Source organism: Scyliorhinus torazame, chromosome 9 (genome assembly GCF_047496885.1).
Source record: "Scyliorhinus torazame isolate Kashiwa2021f chromosome 9, sScyTor2.1, whole genome shotgun sequence".
Taxonomy (NCBI): Eukaryota; Metazoa; Chordata; class Chondrichthyes; order Carcharhiniformes; family Scyliorhinidae; genus Scyliorhinus; species Scyliorhinus torazame.
The window spans coordinates 164,929,835-164,948,747 of NC_092715.1; the positions used below are offsets into that span (position 1 = coordinate 164,929,835).

General features: G+C 49.5%; 1 protein-coding gene across 2 annotated transcripts in view; it reads right to left on the reverse strand.

Moving 5' to 3' along the window:
- Positions 1-18,913, reverse strand: part of fancc (FA complementation group C) — a 274,053-nt gene that overhangs the window by 87,463 nt on the left and 167,677 nt on the right. For both annotated transcript variants that reach the window (XM_072516728.1, XM_072516729.1), the window contains exon 8: positions 15,163-15,319. In XM_072516728.1, coding sequence (XP_072372829.1) covers positions 15,163-15,319 — 157 coding nt within the window. The remainder of the gene's footprint in view (positions 1-15,162; positions 15,320-18,913) is intronic.

Sequence of the window (18,913 nt, forward strand, 5' to 3'; positions counted from 1 at the left end):
TCCACTCTTCTCCTTAAAACATATTCCAACACACTATCAACTTTAAATAGATAATTTCCAAATGATGACACCCAAAGCATTAGAAAGTTGTACTTCATAATATTGTAAGTAAAAACTGATAGCCAAACTGGTTGTAAATTTAGAACTAACAATCAAGGCAATTTTTCATCTATTTTACATGCTGTCGGGTTTTTGTAGAAGAATAAAGCAAAATGTATTTCAAATTAAGTTTACAAATCACATTCACTCTTGCTACAAATGTAAGTGGACAATCTAAAAACTAAATGGCACTGTATTAATTAAACTTTCTTAAGTGTTTCCAAGCAGTTATAAACCCACAGAAATTGCACTCTGATTGAACAGTGAAGTACTGTCCATACTCTTTTGTATCTTATCTTTGGAATGTTTTACAAAACATTTTCTCTCTTGTTAAAAGCCACATTAACTGTCAGTGAACTTTATACATACTTTCCTCTCTCTCTCTTCTGCTATTATTCAATTATTAATTTCTCACACTTTTGGAAAGAAATTTTGTGTCAAATTCCCTCGGAATAACATTTGATAAATGCGAAAAATCAGCAGATTGGATTTTTCAAGCTCATTATAGCTTCATGCGGATATTGGTAAAATCTAATAGGATGATAACATAGTGTGCATTTTCCGCGATTTGGTTTAGGAGTGTTAGACATTGCCTATGTCAACATATGGAGCACACCCACATAAAAATTCCATTATGGGGGATGAATAAATGTAAGTATTTACATGGACAAGACATAGGACGCGATTCAATCAAAACATTTCTAAGTGTCACTTTGGGCGAATTTGGCGGGATGTTTCTCGCTGGGTTTTTGGGTGGTACCTCATCTTCATTCAATCATACTTAGAAAGCGATTTAATGGCCGGGTTAAATCACAGGAGAGGCCGAAATCGAGATCGCCGCGGGTCGCGGATTCGTCAGTGATCTAACCAGCCCACTCCCGTTGGCAGGATCCGGATCCCGCCTAGACGTGGCGCGAAGCAAATTGAACCCAATTAGCGGCAATCTCCACCTTATTAGTGAGATGGAAGCCCGATCTAACAGCCTCCCGTGATCTAATCGGCTCCCCAGCGAGCGCTCACCTAGCACAATGGCTGTTGAGGGGGATCGGGGGTGAGAAGCAATCTTCATGTTTGGGCATGCAGGCCAGGGGCCCCATCGGTTGGGGTTGCCCCTGGGCTGGGGTGGTGAGGGGCCCAGCGCCCATCGGTCCTAAAAGCCATTCCCCTAAATGTCTATACCTATATCAGGGGCAACCACAGCCACTGGCTATCTGAACTACCGATCACATCCAGCTCAGAGCCCTGTGTCTGGATTTCTGCTGATCATCATTTTAACTCCCTTTGACTGTGAGCAGCCTCTAGCTGCACAGCTGTAGGCTATTGCTAGTAAGGAATTGGCATAGTTTGTTATGCAACAGCACTTCATCATTCTTAAGTGCATGGACAAGATTTACCCATCACCCCGCCTCGTGCTTTCAGGCGGGGGAGCCGGCCACCAGCTGGATCTACCTGATTTCCTGGTGACAGAACCCTTCGTCACAGGGAAACCCGTGCGTCGGCATGGGACCAGCATTTCCCGCCAGTGTGAACATGTGGTAAATCCCACCCATAGCCGTGGACACGTCTCAGACGAGGGTAATTGCCTTTCATTCCAATCAAACTGTGAGGCCTGGCAACTTGCCTGAACCTTAAAGGCATCAATATCACATAAGCAGCAGTCAATAATCAAATACCCAAGAGCTGGGCTCCAGCACTGGGGATATCCCCACAAACTGAGGTTCAGTGTGTCGATCAGGGGAGGATACCCGAGATTGGTCCCCCGAGAGTGCCCGCAAGTCCAGGGTCTGGGGTCAAGGGGCTACCACTGTGGCAGGGGGTGTGTGTGCAGGGCCCGGTCATCCGGCACAATTGGCTCAGTGGATGACATTCTGAGAGAAGGTAGGACCCCATAAGGGCAGTGGGGGTTTGGGGGATTTGAGGGTCCTGGGTGGATGCCCTAACTGATTGTCCGTCTCTCTCATTTTCAAATTCCTTACAGGGATAGCAATACGGATGGTACTGTTGACTATCGTATTGGTGCTGGTGGCAGCCCAGGCGCCGGAGAGGGCGGCGGCAGTGCATCAACAGCAGACCATGTTCAGAGGGCCGCCACACACCTTGAGGACCCAGTGTGTACAGGCATCGTTGGTCATTTGAGGAGATGTTAGACAACATGAGCTGCAGGAGACTGAGCAAGGAAATGGTGCGGCAGCTGTGCCATGTCCTTGAAGGCTTGGCACCCTGTGGAGGAGGACGACGCCTGCTCCTGGTGACCATCAAGGTCACCACAGCCCTCTGCTACAGGTTCATTCCAGGGTTTGAGCGGGGACTTGTGTGGCATTTTCTAAGCTACAGCCCACAAGTGCATTTAAGAAGTCATGGATGCCCTGTGTGCCCAGGCATCAAACTACATCATCTTTGAACTGGGCCATCAAGATGCCCAGGCTGCAGAATTCTCCACCATCTTTGGGATGCCACAGGTCCAGGGGGTAACAGATGGCACGCATGACGCCTTGCGCAGATCGGGACATCAGGGAGCGCCCATCATTAGCAGGAAGGGATTCCACTCTCTAATGTTCAACACGTGTGTGACCACCACCTCTGCATCATGCACATGTGTGTATGCTTCCCAGCGAGTGTACATGACAGCTACATCCAGGGACACCGACGTGTTCAAGGACCATCTAAGATGATGGGATGGCTCTTGGGGATAAGGGGTACCCACTGAGGGCCTGGCTGATGATGCCAGTACGGAGGCTGGTGATTGATGCGGAGACCAAACATAACGAAGCCCATGTTGCCACCAGTTCTGCCCTTGAGCAGTGCATTGGACTGCTCAAAATGCTGTTCTGATGCCTGGAACCTTCTGGTGGTGCACTGCAGTACAGTCCCCAAAGGGTCTCCCGCTTTGTGGTGAGCTGTTGTGTCCTTCACAATCTTGCAGAGCAGCGGGTGAGGTGCTGGAGGAGGAGGAACATGTGGCCTCGTCTGACGGGCCGGACCAGGAGGGACTGGAGGACGTTCCCAGGGAGGACCTGTGGGATCAGCTGGAGGACAGGCAGCAGCAATGGTCTGGCACGCCCGGAGGCCCGCATCATCTCATGCTTCTCAGAGGACAAGGCTTTGTCTGTCATCTCACCCCCCATCACCCCCTTCCTCCAACCCACATCCTTCCCCCCCTCTTTCTCCCCCCCCCCCCCTCCCCCCCCACCCGTCGACTACCCTGTTCCACATTCCCAGGATCTGTGTATCATCACTCCAGGGCCTGTGTTGGCACTGTCAACAGGTCAATATACAAGGCAGGAGGGTGATGATAACCTACTTCAAGGTAAACCCTGATGGTCCTCAGTCCACGCCAAAGTCTGACTCCTGTCTGTCTGCAGACAGCGCGTTCACACCCATCACCCGCACGTGGCCTGCACCACAGCTCTTGCTGTAGGACCACTGTGCCGGGGGTGGGTCATCACGAAAAGGGGTGAGGGTGAAGTGGGCCCGCTGTGAAGATTAATGTGACAGAGGGTTCACATGTATCAGGTACAACATGTTTAATTATGCACATTCAAAGCCCTCATGGTCCGCAGCTGCAGATGATGCCTCCCTCATCCACCCTACTGTACCCCCCCACCCCCGCTCCTTACTGCCTATTCAGTGATCCTCTATCTTCTTCAACTTCCATGTTCTTGCCAGGTGCATCCCCTGCACATCAGAGGTGGAGACAGCCCTTGCCGTGTTTCACGCCCTGTAGCTCTTGATGCCTTTGGCAGGTGTCCTATGGAGGTCCCGCAGCCTTACCGGTGACACTGGCATCACTGCGTCATCCTATCCTGCCGGCTGACCTTGAGATGGGCAGTTGTCAGGAGGGGGGAATTCAGGTGAGGTGGAGACCGCCATCGCCTCCCTCGTGCGAGGCACTGTGTTGGCCTCCAGCACTCACTCCTTCCAAACAGTACCCATGTGACCCTCGAGGGTCCCCATGGGATCTGGAGTGAGCTCCAGAGGCCTCTGAATCGTCCGGCCCTGCGGTCCTTGGCGCCTCCCCCCCATTGTTTGCACCATGGTGTTGCCGCTCTCAGCGATGCTCCTCAGTGACTGGTACATGCTCTCGAGAGCCCCGGCAATGTCCACCTGCTTCTGGAACATGTCTCTCAACGTCTGGGACATGTTGTCAAGGCCCTCAGCCATGATGGTCACTGACTGAGCCACGCCTTGGGCACCACCACTCAGATGCTGATGTTCTGTTCCAGGCTTTCCACTATGGACACCACCCTATCAGTGCTGGCCTCGCCACGCATTGTCGGCAACATCCGCTGCACACGAAGCTATGCAACTCCTCCAATCAACTATGCACCCGCAGGAGTGTCACTGGCATCCGGTCCTGAATCTCATGGCTGCACCCTAGCGCCTGCATCAGCTCCGGGATAACCTTGTCGAGAGGCTCAGCATCGGACTGGGACTCAGCTGAGTCCTGGAATCCAGCAGACCTCTGACTGCTGACTCCCTTGAATGTTCCTGCCTCCACCTGATGTCCATCAGCAACTGTGTGGCGCTCACCAGATTGTGCCCCTGAACCTGCCCACTAATGTCACCCACCGAGTTCTATGTCTCTGCGCTGGCTGAGGGTGGGAATGAATGACAGCTGTGATGGCTCAGCGGTGGCATCCTTGGAGGTGTTCTGGATGGCAGCCGGGGGGGGGGGGATATGATACTGGATCATAGAATCATAGAATTTACAGTGCAGAAGGAGGCCATTCGGCCCATCGAGTCTGCACTGGCTCTTGGAAAGAGCACCCACACCCCCACCCTATCCCCATAACCCAGTAACCCCACCCAACACTAAGGGCAATTTTGGACACTAAGGGCATTTTATCATGGCCAATCCACCTAACCTGCACATCTTTGGACTGTGGGAGGAAACCGGAGCACCCGGAGGAAACCCACGCACCCACGGAGAGGATGTGCAGACTCCACACAGACAGTGACCCAAGCTGGAATCGAACCTGGGTCCCTGGAGCTGTGAAGCAATTGTGCTATCCACAATGCTACCCTGCTGCCCCTTATCACTGAGTTTCATTATTTATTCCTATTTTTCAATAGCTGGATGGCCCAGCCAAACCGGATGCCGAACCTTTTAGAGAATGGACATGTGGTTAGTGAGAGGGAACAATCATTCTGTCTGATATGAACAACTCACTTGAGACAGGTCATCTGCAATCCTCGCTGTCGGTGACTGTTCTGCCCTCAGCCATTCCCGCAATTACCAGGGCCCATTCCTCATTGGGGGGTGAGGACTCTGATGTCTGAGACCCCGCCACCCGTCTGGGCCCTTTCCCGCCTGCTTTGGCTAACTTCTACTGTAGGAGTGTAGGCTTTGTGAGCTGCATGCTTGATGCATCAGGGGGCATGTGTTGCTCTGCTCCTGGACATGGGAGGGTTGTGCTGGTGGGTGGCAGGGATTGCTGGGGCACCGGCGCAGTACTAAGTTGAGAGAGGGGGAGGGGAGATGCCAGCCACTGATTTTTTGGGGGGTGGAGGGGGGGGGGACTGCTACCAGAGGCTGTTGTTCACTTACCTTCGCGGCCTGGTTGATGTCGTTTGTCTTCTTACACCATTGGATTGTGGTTCTTCTCATGACATCGCCTGCACTGACAGCCGCTGGCACTGCATCCCATGAGGCATTGGTGGCCCTGTTGCTGTGTGCCATGACCGTGAACTGAGTGGAGTGTATTCGGAGGAAGCGTTTATGAGCAGCTCCCCCTTGACAACATTGAGCACCCGGGTGAATCAGCTGGCAGGACAGCCAACTCTGGCATGGAGGATCATTTCCAGCAAAGTGCCACTAAATACCACAGTGGTCTCGAAGGCCTAACCATCGCCCGCTAGGGCACTTCACAGAATCATAGAATCCCTACATAGAATCGTGCAGAAGGAGACCATTCGGCCCATCGAGCCTGCACCAACCCTTTGAAAGAGCACCCCATGTAGGCCAACTCCCCCGCCATATCCTCGTAACCATGTAAACCCACCTAACCTTTCGGACCCTAAGGGGTAATTTAGCATGGAAATGCACTAACCTGCACATCTTTGGACTGAGGAAGGAAACCGGAGCACAGCCACAAGGAGAACGTGCTAACTCCACATAGTCACCAAGGCCAGAATCAAACCAGGTCCCTGGCACTGTGAGGCAGCAGTGCCAACCACTGTGTCAGCGTGTCGCCCCCGTTAAGCTTCCCCCGTTGAATCACGCCCTTAGTCATTTTTTGGGACCGTGGGAAGTTTCGCCCAGGTCTAGCCCACACTTAAGAAATTTTTTCGACTTCCGGTGGCGGCTATGAAGGAGTAGGTCGCACATTTCATGGCTCCCGCTCGGGTAGGACCTTTGGACCTTTTCCCCCGATTTTTTATCGGACTTGATTTGGAAAATTGATGGTAGAGGCTAGAGGCAATTGTTGATTGGATTCCCACATCGGTGCATGGAGAGGCGGACTAGAAGTGCTCGCAAAGGAAGAAACAGATGAACAGAGATGGCTTGGGCTGAAGCTGCAGCGGGGGAAAGCATGGCGGATGACCGGAGTCCTGGCTTGTCGACCCAGCGGTCAACGGAGCAGCTGATGCAATTTATCCAGGAGGGCTTCGCCAAGCAGAAGCAGGAATGCTTGGACCCGATTAAAGAATCAATTACGCGGTTGGAGCTCAGACTGGATGCCCAAGATCGGGCCATGCCAGAAAGTAGAGAAGGCGCTGGCTGAGCAAGAGGAACATCAAACTGCGGTGGAGTTGGAGGTGGGGATGCTGAAAGACCAGCAGAAAAGGCTCCTGGAGAATGTGGAGGACCTAGAGAATAGAACCTGCCGGCAGAACCTGAGGATCGTCGGTCTCCCGGAGGGGTCTGAAGGAGCGGACGCTGGGGCATACATAGCGGGCATGTTCGAGAAGTTGCTGGGGGGATGGGACGTTCACCTGACCCTTGGAAGTCGACAGGGCTCACAGAGCGCCTCGCGAGGAGGCTGTGAGTGGGGACCCCTCCCCCCCCCCCCCCCCCCCCCCCCCCCCCCCCCCCCCCCCCACCCCCCCCACCCCCCCCCCCCCCACCCCCCCCCCCCCCCCCCCCCCCCCCCCCCCCCCCCCCCCCCCCCCCCCCCCCACCCCCCCCCCCCCTCCCCCCCCACCCCCCCCCACCCCCCCCCCCCCCCCCCCCTCCCCCTCCCACTCCTCCCCTCCCCCCTCCTCCCCTCCCCTCTCCCCCCTCCTCTCCCTCTCCCCCCCTCCCCCTCCCCTCTCCCACCCTCCCCTCCCCCCCACCCCCTTGAACTTTGCTGCAACATTCACGTTAAAAAAGTTTCTTGTTTTTCGGACGTTATTTGTAATGCCTTCTGTATTGATCTGTGGCCAGTTTCAGAGCTGTGTGAGTTAAAGTTTACATTTGAACTGATGGGGGATGGAGGTGTTTGTTAGATGCTGGATCTTCTGATTGATCTTTTCTTTGTTTATCGGGTTTTTTTCTAGGACAATTGTGTTGGGACTGGTTTTTCGTTTGAGTATGTGTGAATGATGGGAGACAGTCTGGTGCCATGGGCAGGGGTCACCAAGCTAGCTGGGCGTGCTAGCTCACAGAAGCGCAGTGGGGGGTGAGCAGATGTTATGCTTGTCGAAGGGGTCTTTTTACATTGTGCTGTTACTAGGGGAGGGGGGGGGGGGGGGGAGATGTTCTGCCGAAGAGAGAGGGACTGTTGCTGAGGGACAGAGAGGATGTCGGGGCAGAGGCAGCCTGGGCGCGGGCCGGTGGAGGCGTGGGGCACGGGCTAGAGACTGGCCCAAGAAAGGTGATGGCTGATCAACTAGGCTGATCACCTGGACTGTAAGGGGTCTAAATGGCCGGTTAAGAGGGCACGCGTATTCTTGCATCTGAGGGAACTGAAGGCAGACGTGGTAAGGCTACAGGAGACGCACCTTAGAGTAGCTGATCCGATCATTCAAGGCTGGACTTGAAGACTAGGGGTCTCGATCCTGATTAATAAGCGAATGGTGTTTGAGGCGGGAAGAATAGTTGCGGATGTGGGAGGCCGGTACATTATGGTCAGTGGGAAGTTGGAGGGGGTGCAGATGGTACTAGTAAATGTGTATGCGCCAAATTGGGATGATGTGCAGTTTATAAAGAGGATGCTGGGGAAGATCTCGGACCTCGATTCGCATAAGTTGGTCATGGGAGGGGACTTCAACAGAGTTATTGACCCTGGTTTAGACCGGTCGAGCTCAAAGACGGGCAGGGTGCCAGCAATGGCAAAGTAGCTAAAGGGGTTCATGGAGCAGGTGGGGGGGGGGGGGGGGGGGGGGGGGACCCATGGAGATTTGGGCAGCCGAGAGTGAAGGAGTTTTCCTTCTACTCACACGTGCATAAAGTGAACTCCCGGATTGATTTTTTCATTTTGAGCAGGGCTCTACTGACCGGTGGTGGTGGTGGTCACGGGGTATTTGGCGATTACAATCTCAGATCATGGCCCGCACTGGGTTGACCTACAGGTTCGCAAGGAGAGTAGCCAACACCCACACTGGAGGCTGGACGTGGGACTTTTAGCTGACGAAGAGGTGTGCGGGCGGCTGAGGAAATGTATTCAGAACTATCTGGAAGTCAACGACACGGGTGAAGTTTCGGCAGCGGTGGTCTGGGAGGCATTGAAGGCGGTGGTTAGAGGAGAGCTGATCTCGATACGGGTCCACAGGGAGAAGGTAGACAGAGCAGAGACGGACCGACTGATAAAGGGATAATGCAGGTCGACAGGAGGTGTGCAGAGACCCCAGGGAACAACGGAGGCTGCAGGCGGAGTTTGGCTTGCTAACTACAGGGAGGGGCGGTAGAGCAGCTGAGGAAGGCGAGGGGGGCGATCTGTGAGCATGGGGAGAAGGCCAGCAGAATGCTTGCACAGCAGCTTAGAAAGAGGGAGGCAGCCAGGGAGATAGGGAAACTAAAGGATGGGACGGGGGCCTAGTTGCAGACTCAGCAGCGGTGAATAAGGCGTTCAAGGAGTTTTAAAGTAGGCTGTATGGGTCGGAACCCCCAGGGGCGCCGGAGGAGATGAGGCACTTCTTAGTGAGGCTGAATTTTCCGAAGGTGGACGCGGAGCTGGTAGAAGGGTTGGGGGCCTCGATCGGGTTGTAAGAGATTGCGGAGGGTCTGAAGGCCATGCAGTCGGGTAAAGCCCCGGGGCCGGACGGGTACCCAGTGGAGTTCTATAAAAAGTTCTCTGGGATATTGGCGCCGCTGTTGATGAGGACATTCAATGAGGCAAGGCAGCGTGGGATGCTTTCCCTGACAATGTCACAGGCCACGATCTCATTGATCCTGAAGCGGGACAAGGACCCGGAGCTGTGTGGGTCATACAGGCCGATATCCCTGTTGAATGTGGACGCCAAACTGCTGGCCAAAATATTGTCCTCTAGGATTGAGGATTGTGTTCCGGACGTTACTGGGGAGTACCAGACGGGGTTTGTTAAGGGAAGGCATTTGGTGGCCAATGTAAGAAGATTATTAAATGTGATCATGATGCCCCCGGAAGGTAGGGAGGTGGAGGTAGTGGTTGCAATGGACGCAGAGAAGGCTTTTGATCGGGTAGAATGGGAATATCTGTGGGAGGTACTGGGACAGCTCGGATTTGAGCGGGGCTTTATTGACTGGGTCAGGTTGTCGTATCAGGCTCCTGTTGCGAGCGTACGGACGAATAGGACAACATCGGACTATTTTAGGCTGCATCGGGGGACGAGACAGGGATGTCCCCTCTCCCCACTGTTGTTCGCGTTAGCCATAGAGCCGCTTGCAATTGCGCTGAGAGCCTCAATGGGCTGGTCCGGGGGGTGGGGGAGTGGAACACAGAGTCTCGCTTTATGCAGACGACCTGCTCCTGTATGTATCGGACCCATTAGAGGGGATGGAAGAAATTACGAGGATTCTGGGGGAATTCAGCCGGTTTTCGGAGTATAAACTAAATATGGGGAAAAGTGAGATGTTTGCTGTCCAGGCAAGGGGGCAGGAGAGGCGATTGGGGGGACTTGCGTTTAGAGTGGTAGGGGGAAGCTTTCAGTACCTAGGCATCCAGGTGGCGCGGGAATGAGAACGGCTGCACAAGCTAAATCTGGCCCGACTAGTAGACCAAATGAAGGATGATTTTCGGAGGTGGGACGCGCTCCCGTTGTCACTGGCTGGGAGGGTGCAGACAGTGAAAATGATGGTCCTCTCGAGATTCCTGCTTGTGTTTCAGTGTCTCCCCATCTTTATTCCACGGTCCTTTTTTAAACGGGTCAACAAGGTAATCATGGCCTTGTATGGGCGGGCAAGACCCCGCGAGTAAAAAAGGGGATGCTTGAGCAGAGCCGGGGGGAGGGCGCTGGCGCTGCCGAACTTCAGTAATTACTATTGGGCAGCAAATATAGCCGTGATCAGGAAGTGGGTGGTGGGGGGGGAGGGTCGGTATGGGAGCGTTTGGAGGCAGCTTCATGCAAGGACACCAGTTTGGGGCGTTGATAACAGCGCCTCTGCAGTTCCCGCCGGCACGATACTCCACCTGCCCCGTGGTGGTGGCGGCCCTGAGGATCTGGGGATAGTGGAGGAGGCACTTGGGAGCGGAGGGAGCATCGGTGTGGACTCCAATCTGTAATAACCACCGGTTTGCCCCAGGAAGGATGGATGAAGGTTTTCTGAGTTGGCAGAGAGCAGGGATTGAGAGGATGGGGGATATGTTTATAGAGGGGAGCTTTCCTAGCCTGAGGGAGCGGGAGGAGAAATTTGGATTGGAGAGGGGAAATTAATTTAGGTACCTGCAGATGCGGGATGGGACCTCAACCTTCCTGCGCTACCACCAAAGGGGATACAGGACAGGGTAGTTTCTAGAGTGTGGGTGGGAGAAGGGAGGCTCTCTGACATTTACAAGGAACTCATGGGGTCAGAGGAGATGCAGACTGAGGAGCTGAAGCGAAAGTGGGAAGAGGAGTTGGGAGGAGAGTTGAGGATCGTTTCTGGGCGGAAGTGTTGAGTAAAGTCAACGCAACCACAACGTGTGCCAGGCTCAGCCTGATACAATTCAAGGTCGTTCACCGGGCTCACATGACAGTGAGCAGGTTCTGTGGGGTAGAAGATAGGTGCGCAAGGTGTGCAGGGCCAGCGAACCATGTCCACATGTTCTGGATATGCCCAAAGCTGAGGGGATTCAGGCAGGGGTTTGCGGATGTCATGTCCACAGTGTTAAAAACAAGGGTGGCACCGAGTCCAGAGGTGGCGATTTTTGGGGTGTCGGAAGACCTGGGAATCCAGGAGGAGAAAGAGGCAGACATTCTGGCCTTTGCTTCCCTGGTAGCCCGAAGACAGATATTATTAGCTTGGAGGGACTCAAAGCCCCCGAAGTCGGAGACCTGGCTATCTGACATGGCTAGTTTTCTCTGCTTGAAGAAAATCAAGTTCGCCTCGAGAGGGTCAATGTTAGGTTTCGCCCGGAGGTGGCAGCCGTTCGTCGACTTCTTTGCGCAAAATTAACTGTCAGCAGAAGGAGGGAGGGGGCTGGGGGTTAGCTTAGTTTAGAGTAGGGGGTTAGTAAAGGTGGGATCTGTAAGGGAGGAAGACGGCTTTTGCACTATATCTATAAATTCATGTACATTGTTTATTTTGTTGTTGTTGTATAACCATAAATACCTCAATAAAATGTTTATATAAAAAAAAAAAATGTTTTCAACCCTGGGAGCTGAACCCACCACCAAGACTGGCTCCTCAGAGATCGGGCCATCATTTTGAAAGGGTGTGCCGGTCTCCAGGTGAGCTCGAGGATCCCACACACCCCCACCCATGGGGAATGTCACCCCCGCCTACATGGGCATTACCCCCACACCCAAGTGAGTACATCCCACTATGGGGTCGCGGAGGTCATTTTGCCCCCCCCCCACAGCCTTAAGCACCCCAGTCTTCACCCCCAACCTCTATGAGGCCCTTTCATACCCACCCTTCACACCGCCTCTCACCTCCTCTTTCATGGGTATGGCCTCCCTCGGGGGCAGTATTCCTGCCTGCCTGGCAGTGCCACAGTTTCAGTACCAAGGTGCCAGACTGGCAGTGCCCAGGTGCTCAGATGTCAGAGAGAGACAGCCAGGGACGACCCTGCCTTCTCCCAGACCAATCAGGGGTCTCCAATGGCCTGGGAAACCTCCTAAGTGCAGCTAGGCCACATTTGTGTGGACCAGTACGAAACAATGCCTCGTCCCAGCCACGATGGGGGAGACCATTAGTTCTCGGGCACCAGGAGAATCCGGCGCAGATATATTTCAATGAGCCTAATGGCTCATTTAAACATCTATATCTGGCTCCCAGCAAGGGCGACATCCAGATCACGACGTCTCACGAGGTTTGGATAAATCTCCCGAGACATCCCAAGCGTCGCGAATCTCAAGTGAGGCATCTCGCTAGATTCACTGGCCTCGTCGGGTCACGAATTCGGGCGCGACGAGGCTGGTAAATCGCGCCATGATTTCTTGGTTTTCAACAGAATTGCACTTTTGCTGGTTTTCGTTCATTATTTTCTTTGCAATTTATAAAAAAACGTTTTCATGGTACAATTATTTTGTCACAACTGAAGATAATGTTTATTCTAAAATCGATGAGTATTGTCCACTAATTCACCAGAAGGCCAACTTTAAGTGAAGCACTTATAAGCCTTCAATAGAGCAAGAACCAATGTCAAGAGGACACATGAATAAGAAGCTCTTCCAATATAAACGTCTACATGAACTCAGCTAATTAGCATCTAAATGCAAGCTACAAAGTCATTCTGCAATTGGCAACTCAAAAAAAATCAACTCGTAATGCATTCTGAACATAGAATTTCAATATTGTACATTGTCTCAGTGATACACTTGGATAATATTTGGAAGTGGTAGTCATCTTTTGTCACAAGTGCCTGCACACGGAAAATTAATTTACTGATTTCACAGAAAAACATTGGTAACAATTAACTGAGTTCAAAGAATAAAAATTCAAAATCACTCGGACTCAAAGAAAATCATATAACTGTACATAAGAACATAGGAATTAGGAGAAGTAGGCAATTCAGCCCTTCGAGCCTGTTCCACCATTTACTCAGATCAAGGCTGATCTCTTCCTGGTCTCATTTCTACTCCGTGCCTGTTCCCCATATCCCTTTAACCTGTTTTTATCAGAAATATATCTATCTCCCTCTTGAAACCGTTTAACAATCCAGACTCCACCGCACTATGGGGCAGCGAGTTCCACAAATTCACCATCCTCTGCATGAAATAGTTCCTCCTCATCTCAGTTTTAAAACTACCGCCTCTCAACGTATATCTGTGACCTCTCGTTCTAGATTGCCCCACAAAGGGGAACATTTGGTCTACGTTTGTTTTATCAATCCCTCTTAGTATTTTATACACCTTGATCAGATCCCCTCATTCTTCTAAACTCCAGTGAGTATAAGCTCAAACTGTTCAAGCTCTCCTCATACGTAAACCCTTTCATCCCCGGAATCAATCTGGTGAAGCTCCTCTGAATTGCCTCCAATGCCAAAACATCCATCCTCAAATAAGGAGACCAATACTCCAGATGTGGTCTCACCAACACCATATACAATTGCACCAACACTTCTCTACTTTTATAGTCCAGTCCTTTTGTGAAGAATGCTAACATTCCATTTGCCTTTTTATCACATGATGTAACCTGCATACCGACTTTCTGTGATTCATGAACAAAGACACCCAGATCCCTCTACCCAGACACATTTTGAATCTGCTTTCCATTGAGATATTAATTTGCTTTTCTATTTTTTTTGGCCAAAATTGATAACCTCACACTTATTCACATTAAACTCCATCTGCCAAATTTTGGCCCTGAAAATGTTAAACTTTTAATGAAACAGGATGCATGTTTCAATCATCTGCAACAATTCATAGAATTACTGGGACGCCAAGGTTTGAAGTTGGCACATTTATTAGCAATATAGCACTCAAGCAAATGGAATCAGTCATTCACAGAGCAATTCTACAACAAGAAATTTGACCATTGGTTTAAGTACAATTGTTCTAAGTTTCAAAAATAAATCCATTTATAGACCATCAAGCGCCAAGAGGAAATGTATAAATTTGTAATCTTTCCCTTTACATTTTTATTTTCAGATTGTAATCACTTTAAAAGGCTTTACAACATGGGAGAATTAGGGCATGCTGCTGAGTGATTGGGTAGGATTTACATTGTATGAGTGAAGACAATACCTAATCATAAATCAGCAGCAATCCATTTGACGCAACAATTGAGTAAATTGTATGGTGCAGTTCATTTTTATTTTTAAAGTGCATAATGCATCGCAATTGAACTGGAATATCACAGGCATAGGGCATTCATGTAGTAATGCCAAGCACATTTTCTCAAGAATGTCAATTAGGTATGATTATGAATAACTTGCAACACAGTACCACAATTATAGAAAAATGTCCTAATCCAAGCTGTAATTCAGGAACTGATACCTCCACAAAATTAAGAGACAAGTAGTCTTGGCTACTTTACTGCTGTCATCATGTCAACAGCCAGGAGCATTAACAATGGTCTGGGGGAAGATTACCTGTACGCACTAGAGGTGCACAATAGAGTGTGGTCTGGGGAGACCCAAGTGTGAAAATAAATTTTTATATTTTTTAAATAGTTGCAGGGCTTTGGGGAAGGAGCAAGAGACCGAGAATAATTAGATATCTCTTTTAAAGTGCTGGCTCACATACGATGGGATCAAATGGCCCCCTTCCGTGATGCATTATTCTATGATTCAGAGCACAGGAGGAGGTCATTAGGCCCATCAAGCCTGTACCAACTCTGTGAAAGAGCTATCCAATTACTTCCACACCCTGCTCTTTCCCCACAGCCTGCAAATTTTCCCCTTCAAGTATTCTATTATATAGATAATAAAACATGCTCACTTAGGCGTTGCCAGTGTAATTCTTCGCAAAGTCCTTGAGTTTGAAACATTTCCAAAACATCAAATGTAAATTCACTGGGGGTTAAATCAAGCGCACCATAATTATCTAAAGCTCGTTTCTAATTAAGTGACTTACCAGCAATGAATCCGTGATAATAGCTTCAACTTCCAGTAAAGATGCACACGGTTGAGAAATCAAAGTTTCAGTAAGATGGAAAAAACCTTGCTCCAGACTAGGGAGGGAACGCAGCCACAAGCTCATCACTGCAGCCTCAGACAGGAAAATCTTTTTTCTATCAAGGCAGGGGAGGAAAGAAAGAAAAACTTGGAAATTAGTATTCTTATTTTAATGAGATTTTGAATCCAGCAAGCTAAATTGTAAATCTAACTTCAAAAGATCTACATCACAGCAGATCTGTCTACCTACAATCCTGTGAAAATGACCACATCAGGTATAATTCATATCTATTGTCCTATTATTAACAAAACGCACAGATCTGTCACTAAAAGTAACAAGCATCTTGACGATGATTGCTGGATGCAACTGGAGAGCAATACAGTCTATACCAACTTTCTTCTAAATATAAAAAAAGAATCATATTTTTAGCACAAATTCTAAACATCACATTGTTCAGCAAAACTTTGCAGAGATTATAAATTTACAACAGTAACCATTAATCTGCAAGATGTTTGATAAGGTTTAAAATGGAAAATATCAAGGTTCAAATTTTTGCACTCCCAAATACAGAAAAATCCCTTCTGCTATGTTTAATTTTCAACATATTAACATCCAAAATAAATCCAGGTGCATGAACAGACATGTATAGAGCTTGTGTGATGATCTCCCAACATACATTTGAGGAAAGATAAACGGAAACCCAAAGAGATTGCAAACGTAACATCACACCTTCCATCCACTGGTATCCCACTAAAAGTATGGGGGAAGCTGAACAGGAACTTCACAGAAATTCCACATTGCTCTTGAAGATAGTACAGAATGGATACTGGATGAGTGGCTATGGAGGATACAGGGGAGGCATGGAAAGGTGGGTTGGGATATGAAGGTGGGTGGGGGTATGGAGGGGCCATAGGAAAGTAAGAGTACATGTAGAGAGCATGGGGAGCATGAGGTGACCTGGAGGATGGGTGAGGTGTGGTGAGAGGGGCAAGTATGAGGGGGCATAAAGTTTTTGAAGAGCTGGGTCATCAATGTGCCAGAGAACCAATTTGGGCTTTCTAACCAGCCCACCTCGGCATTCACGCTCCTCTGACACTGCCTCGGGAGTCAAGAAACCTGAACCCTGCCAGTTCACAACACCAGGAAATGAAGACATGGTGAGTATGGGCAGATGGACACGGGTCCCCAAAGTCACGAACTGGTCCAATTCGCATTTCCTAGATCCGACACAAAAATCCAAATCCTCGTTCCTGGTTCAGTAATGGAAAAGAACTACTGCAAAGCTTTTGGGCGAGAGAATTGAGAAAGGCCGATACCCTCCTTCAACCCACCCAAATACCCCAGAAAAATACACAAACCCCATTAGCACTACCCCCGTTGCCCCCACTGCCAGAAGTCCTATGACCTTCCAACAATAATTAAAGCCACCAGGAAGAATTTTCCCAAAATCTGGCAGAGTGTCAGGTTCAGACTGAAAACAGGCGTGTATATTTCCAATGCACCGCGTATAACAGGTCAGACAGATGAACTTAAAGACTTGATTCACATGCAGAACTTGGATGTGGTTGCTGTAATGGACGCTTGGTTAAAAAAGGGACAGGATTGGCAGCTAAATATTCCAGGACATAGGTGTTTTAGACGAGACAGGGAGGAACGCAAAAGAGGTGGGGGAGTTGCAATATCGGTTAGAGAACATATTACAGCTGTACAGAGGGAGGACACCGTGGAAGAATCAAGTAACGAGGCACTGTGGATAGAACTCAGAAACAGAAAGCGGGCAGTCACTATGATGGCGGTGCCCCACAGGCCTCCGAACACCCCACAGGAAGTTGAAGATCAGATATGTAGGCAGATTCTGGATATATGTAGAAATAATAGGGTTGTTGTAGTGTAGTGGGAGACTTTAATTTTCCTCATATTGACTGGAAATCCCTTAGGGCTAGGGGTCTGGATGGTTAGGAATTTGTTAAGTGTGTCCAAGAAGGTTTTTTGGAACAATACATGGATAGTCCGACTAGAGAGGGGGCTACACTGGAACTAGTACCCGGGAACTAGCCCGGCCAGGTCATCAAAGTTGCAGTGGGAGAACATGTGGCGAACAGTGACCACAATTTTGTAAGCTTTCAGATACTCATAGAAAAGGAGAAGTGTTGTCCTAAGGTTAAGGTGCTAAAATGGGGGAAGGTTAACTACACTCAGATTAGGCAGGATTTGGAGGCTGTTGTTTGGGAGAGGCTGTTTGAGGGTAAATCCACATTTGGCATGTGGCAGTCTTTTAAGGAGCAGTTGTTGGGAGTGCAGGAGAGGCATGTGCCGGTAAAAAGGAAGGGCAGGAAAGGCAGGATTCGGGAACTGTGGATGACCAGGGAAATTGCGAATGTGGTCAAAAAGAAAAAAGATGGATGTGAGGTACAGGCAACTAAAAACAGATAAAGCATTTGAGGAATAATAGGGAAGTAGAAAAGAGCTCAAGCAGGGAGTTAGGAGCGCAAAAAGGGGTCACAAAATGTCCTTGCCAGTCAGGATCAAGGAGAATCCCAAGGCATTTTATACATATATTAGGAACAAGAGGGTAGCTAGAGAAAGAGTTGGTCCACTCAAGGACAAAGGAGGGAAATTATGTGTAGAACCAAAGGAAGTAGGTGAGATCCTTAATGAGTATTTTGCATCAGTATTCGTAAAGGAGGGACACGTTGATTGGTGATGTCTCAGAGGGATGTATAAACACTTTAGAACAGGTTGTTATTATGAGGGAGGATGTGTTAGGTGTGTTAAAAAGCATTAAGGTAGACAAATCCCCAGGGCCAGATGGCATCTATCCCAGATTACTGAGGGAGACAAGAGATGAAATCGCTGGGCCTCCACCAGAAATCTTTGTGTCCTCGTTGGCCACGGGTGAGATCCCAGAGGATTGGAGGATAGCCAATGTTGTACCGTTATTTAAGAAGGGTTGCAAAGATAATCCGGGTAATTATAGGTCAGTGAGTTTGAAGTCAGTGATAGTGAAATTGGTGGAAAAGATTCTCAGAGATAGGATCTATGCACATTTGGAAGTGAATGGTCTTATTAGCGACAGACAGCATGGTTTTGTACGAGGGAGGTCATGTTTCACTAATTTAATTGAATTTTTTGAGGTGGTGACAGAAATGATTGACGAGGGAAGGGCTGTGGATGTTGTCTACATGGACTTTAGTAAAGCATTTGATAAGGCCCCTCATGGCAGGCTGGTGCAAAAGATTAAATCACATGGGGTCAGTGGTGAATTGCTGGATGGATTCAGAATTGGCTTGGCCATAGAAGACAGAGGGTAGCAGTGGAAGGGTGTTTTTCCGAATGGAGGTCTGTAACTAGTCGTGTTCCTCAGGGATCAGTAGTGGGACCACTGCTCTTTGTAATATATATATAAATGACTTGGAAGAAAACGTAGCGGGTCTTATTAGCAAGTTTGCGGATGATACTAAGATTGCAGGAGTTGCGGATAGTGATGAAGATTGTCAGAGAATACAACAGGATATAGATAAGCTGCAAAATTGGGCAGAGAAATGGCAGATGGAATTTAACCCGGACAAATGAGAGGTGATGCATTTTGGAAGATCCAATTCAAGTGGGAGCTATAAAATAAATGGCAGAACCATCAGGAGTATAGACACACAGAGAGATCTGGGTGTGCAGGTCCACAGATCCTTAAAAGTGGCAGCACAGGTGAAAA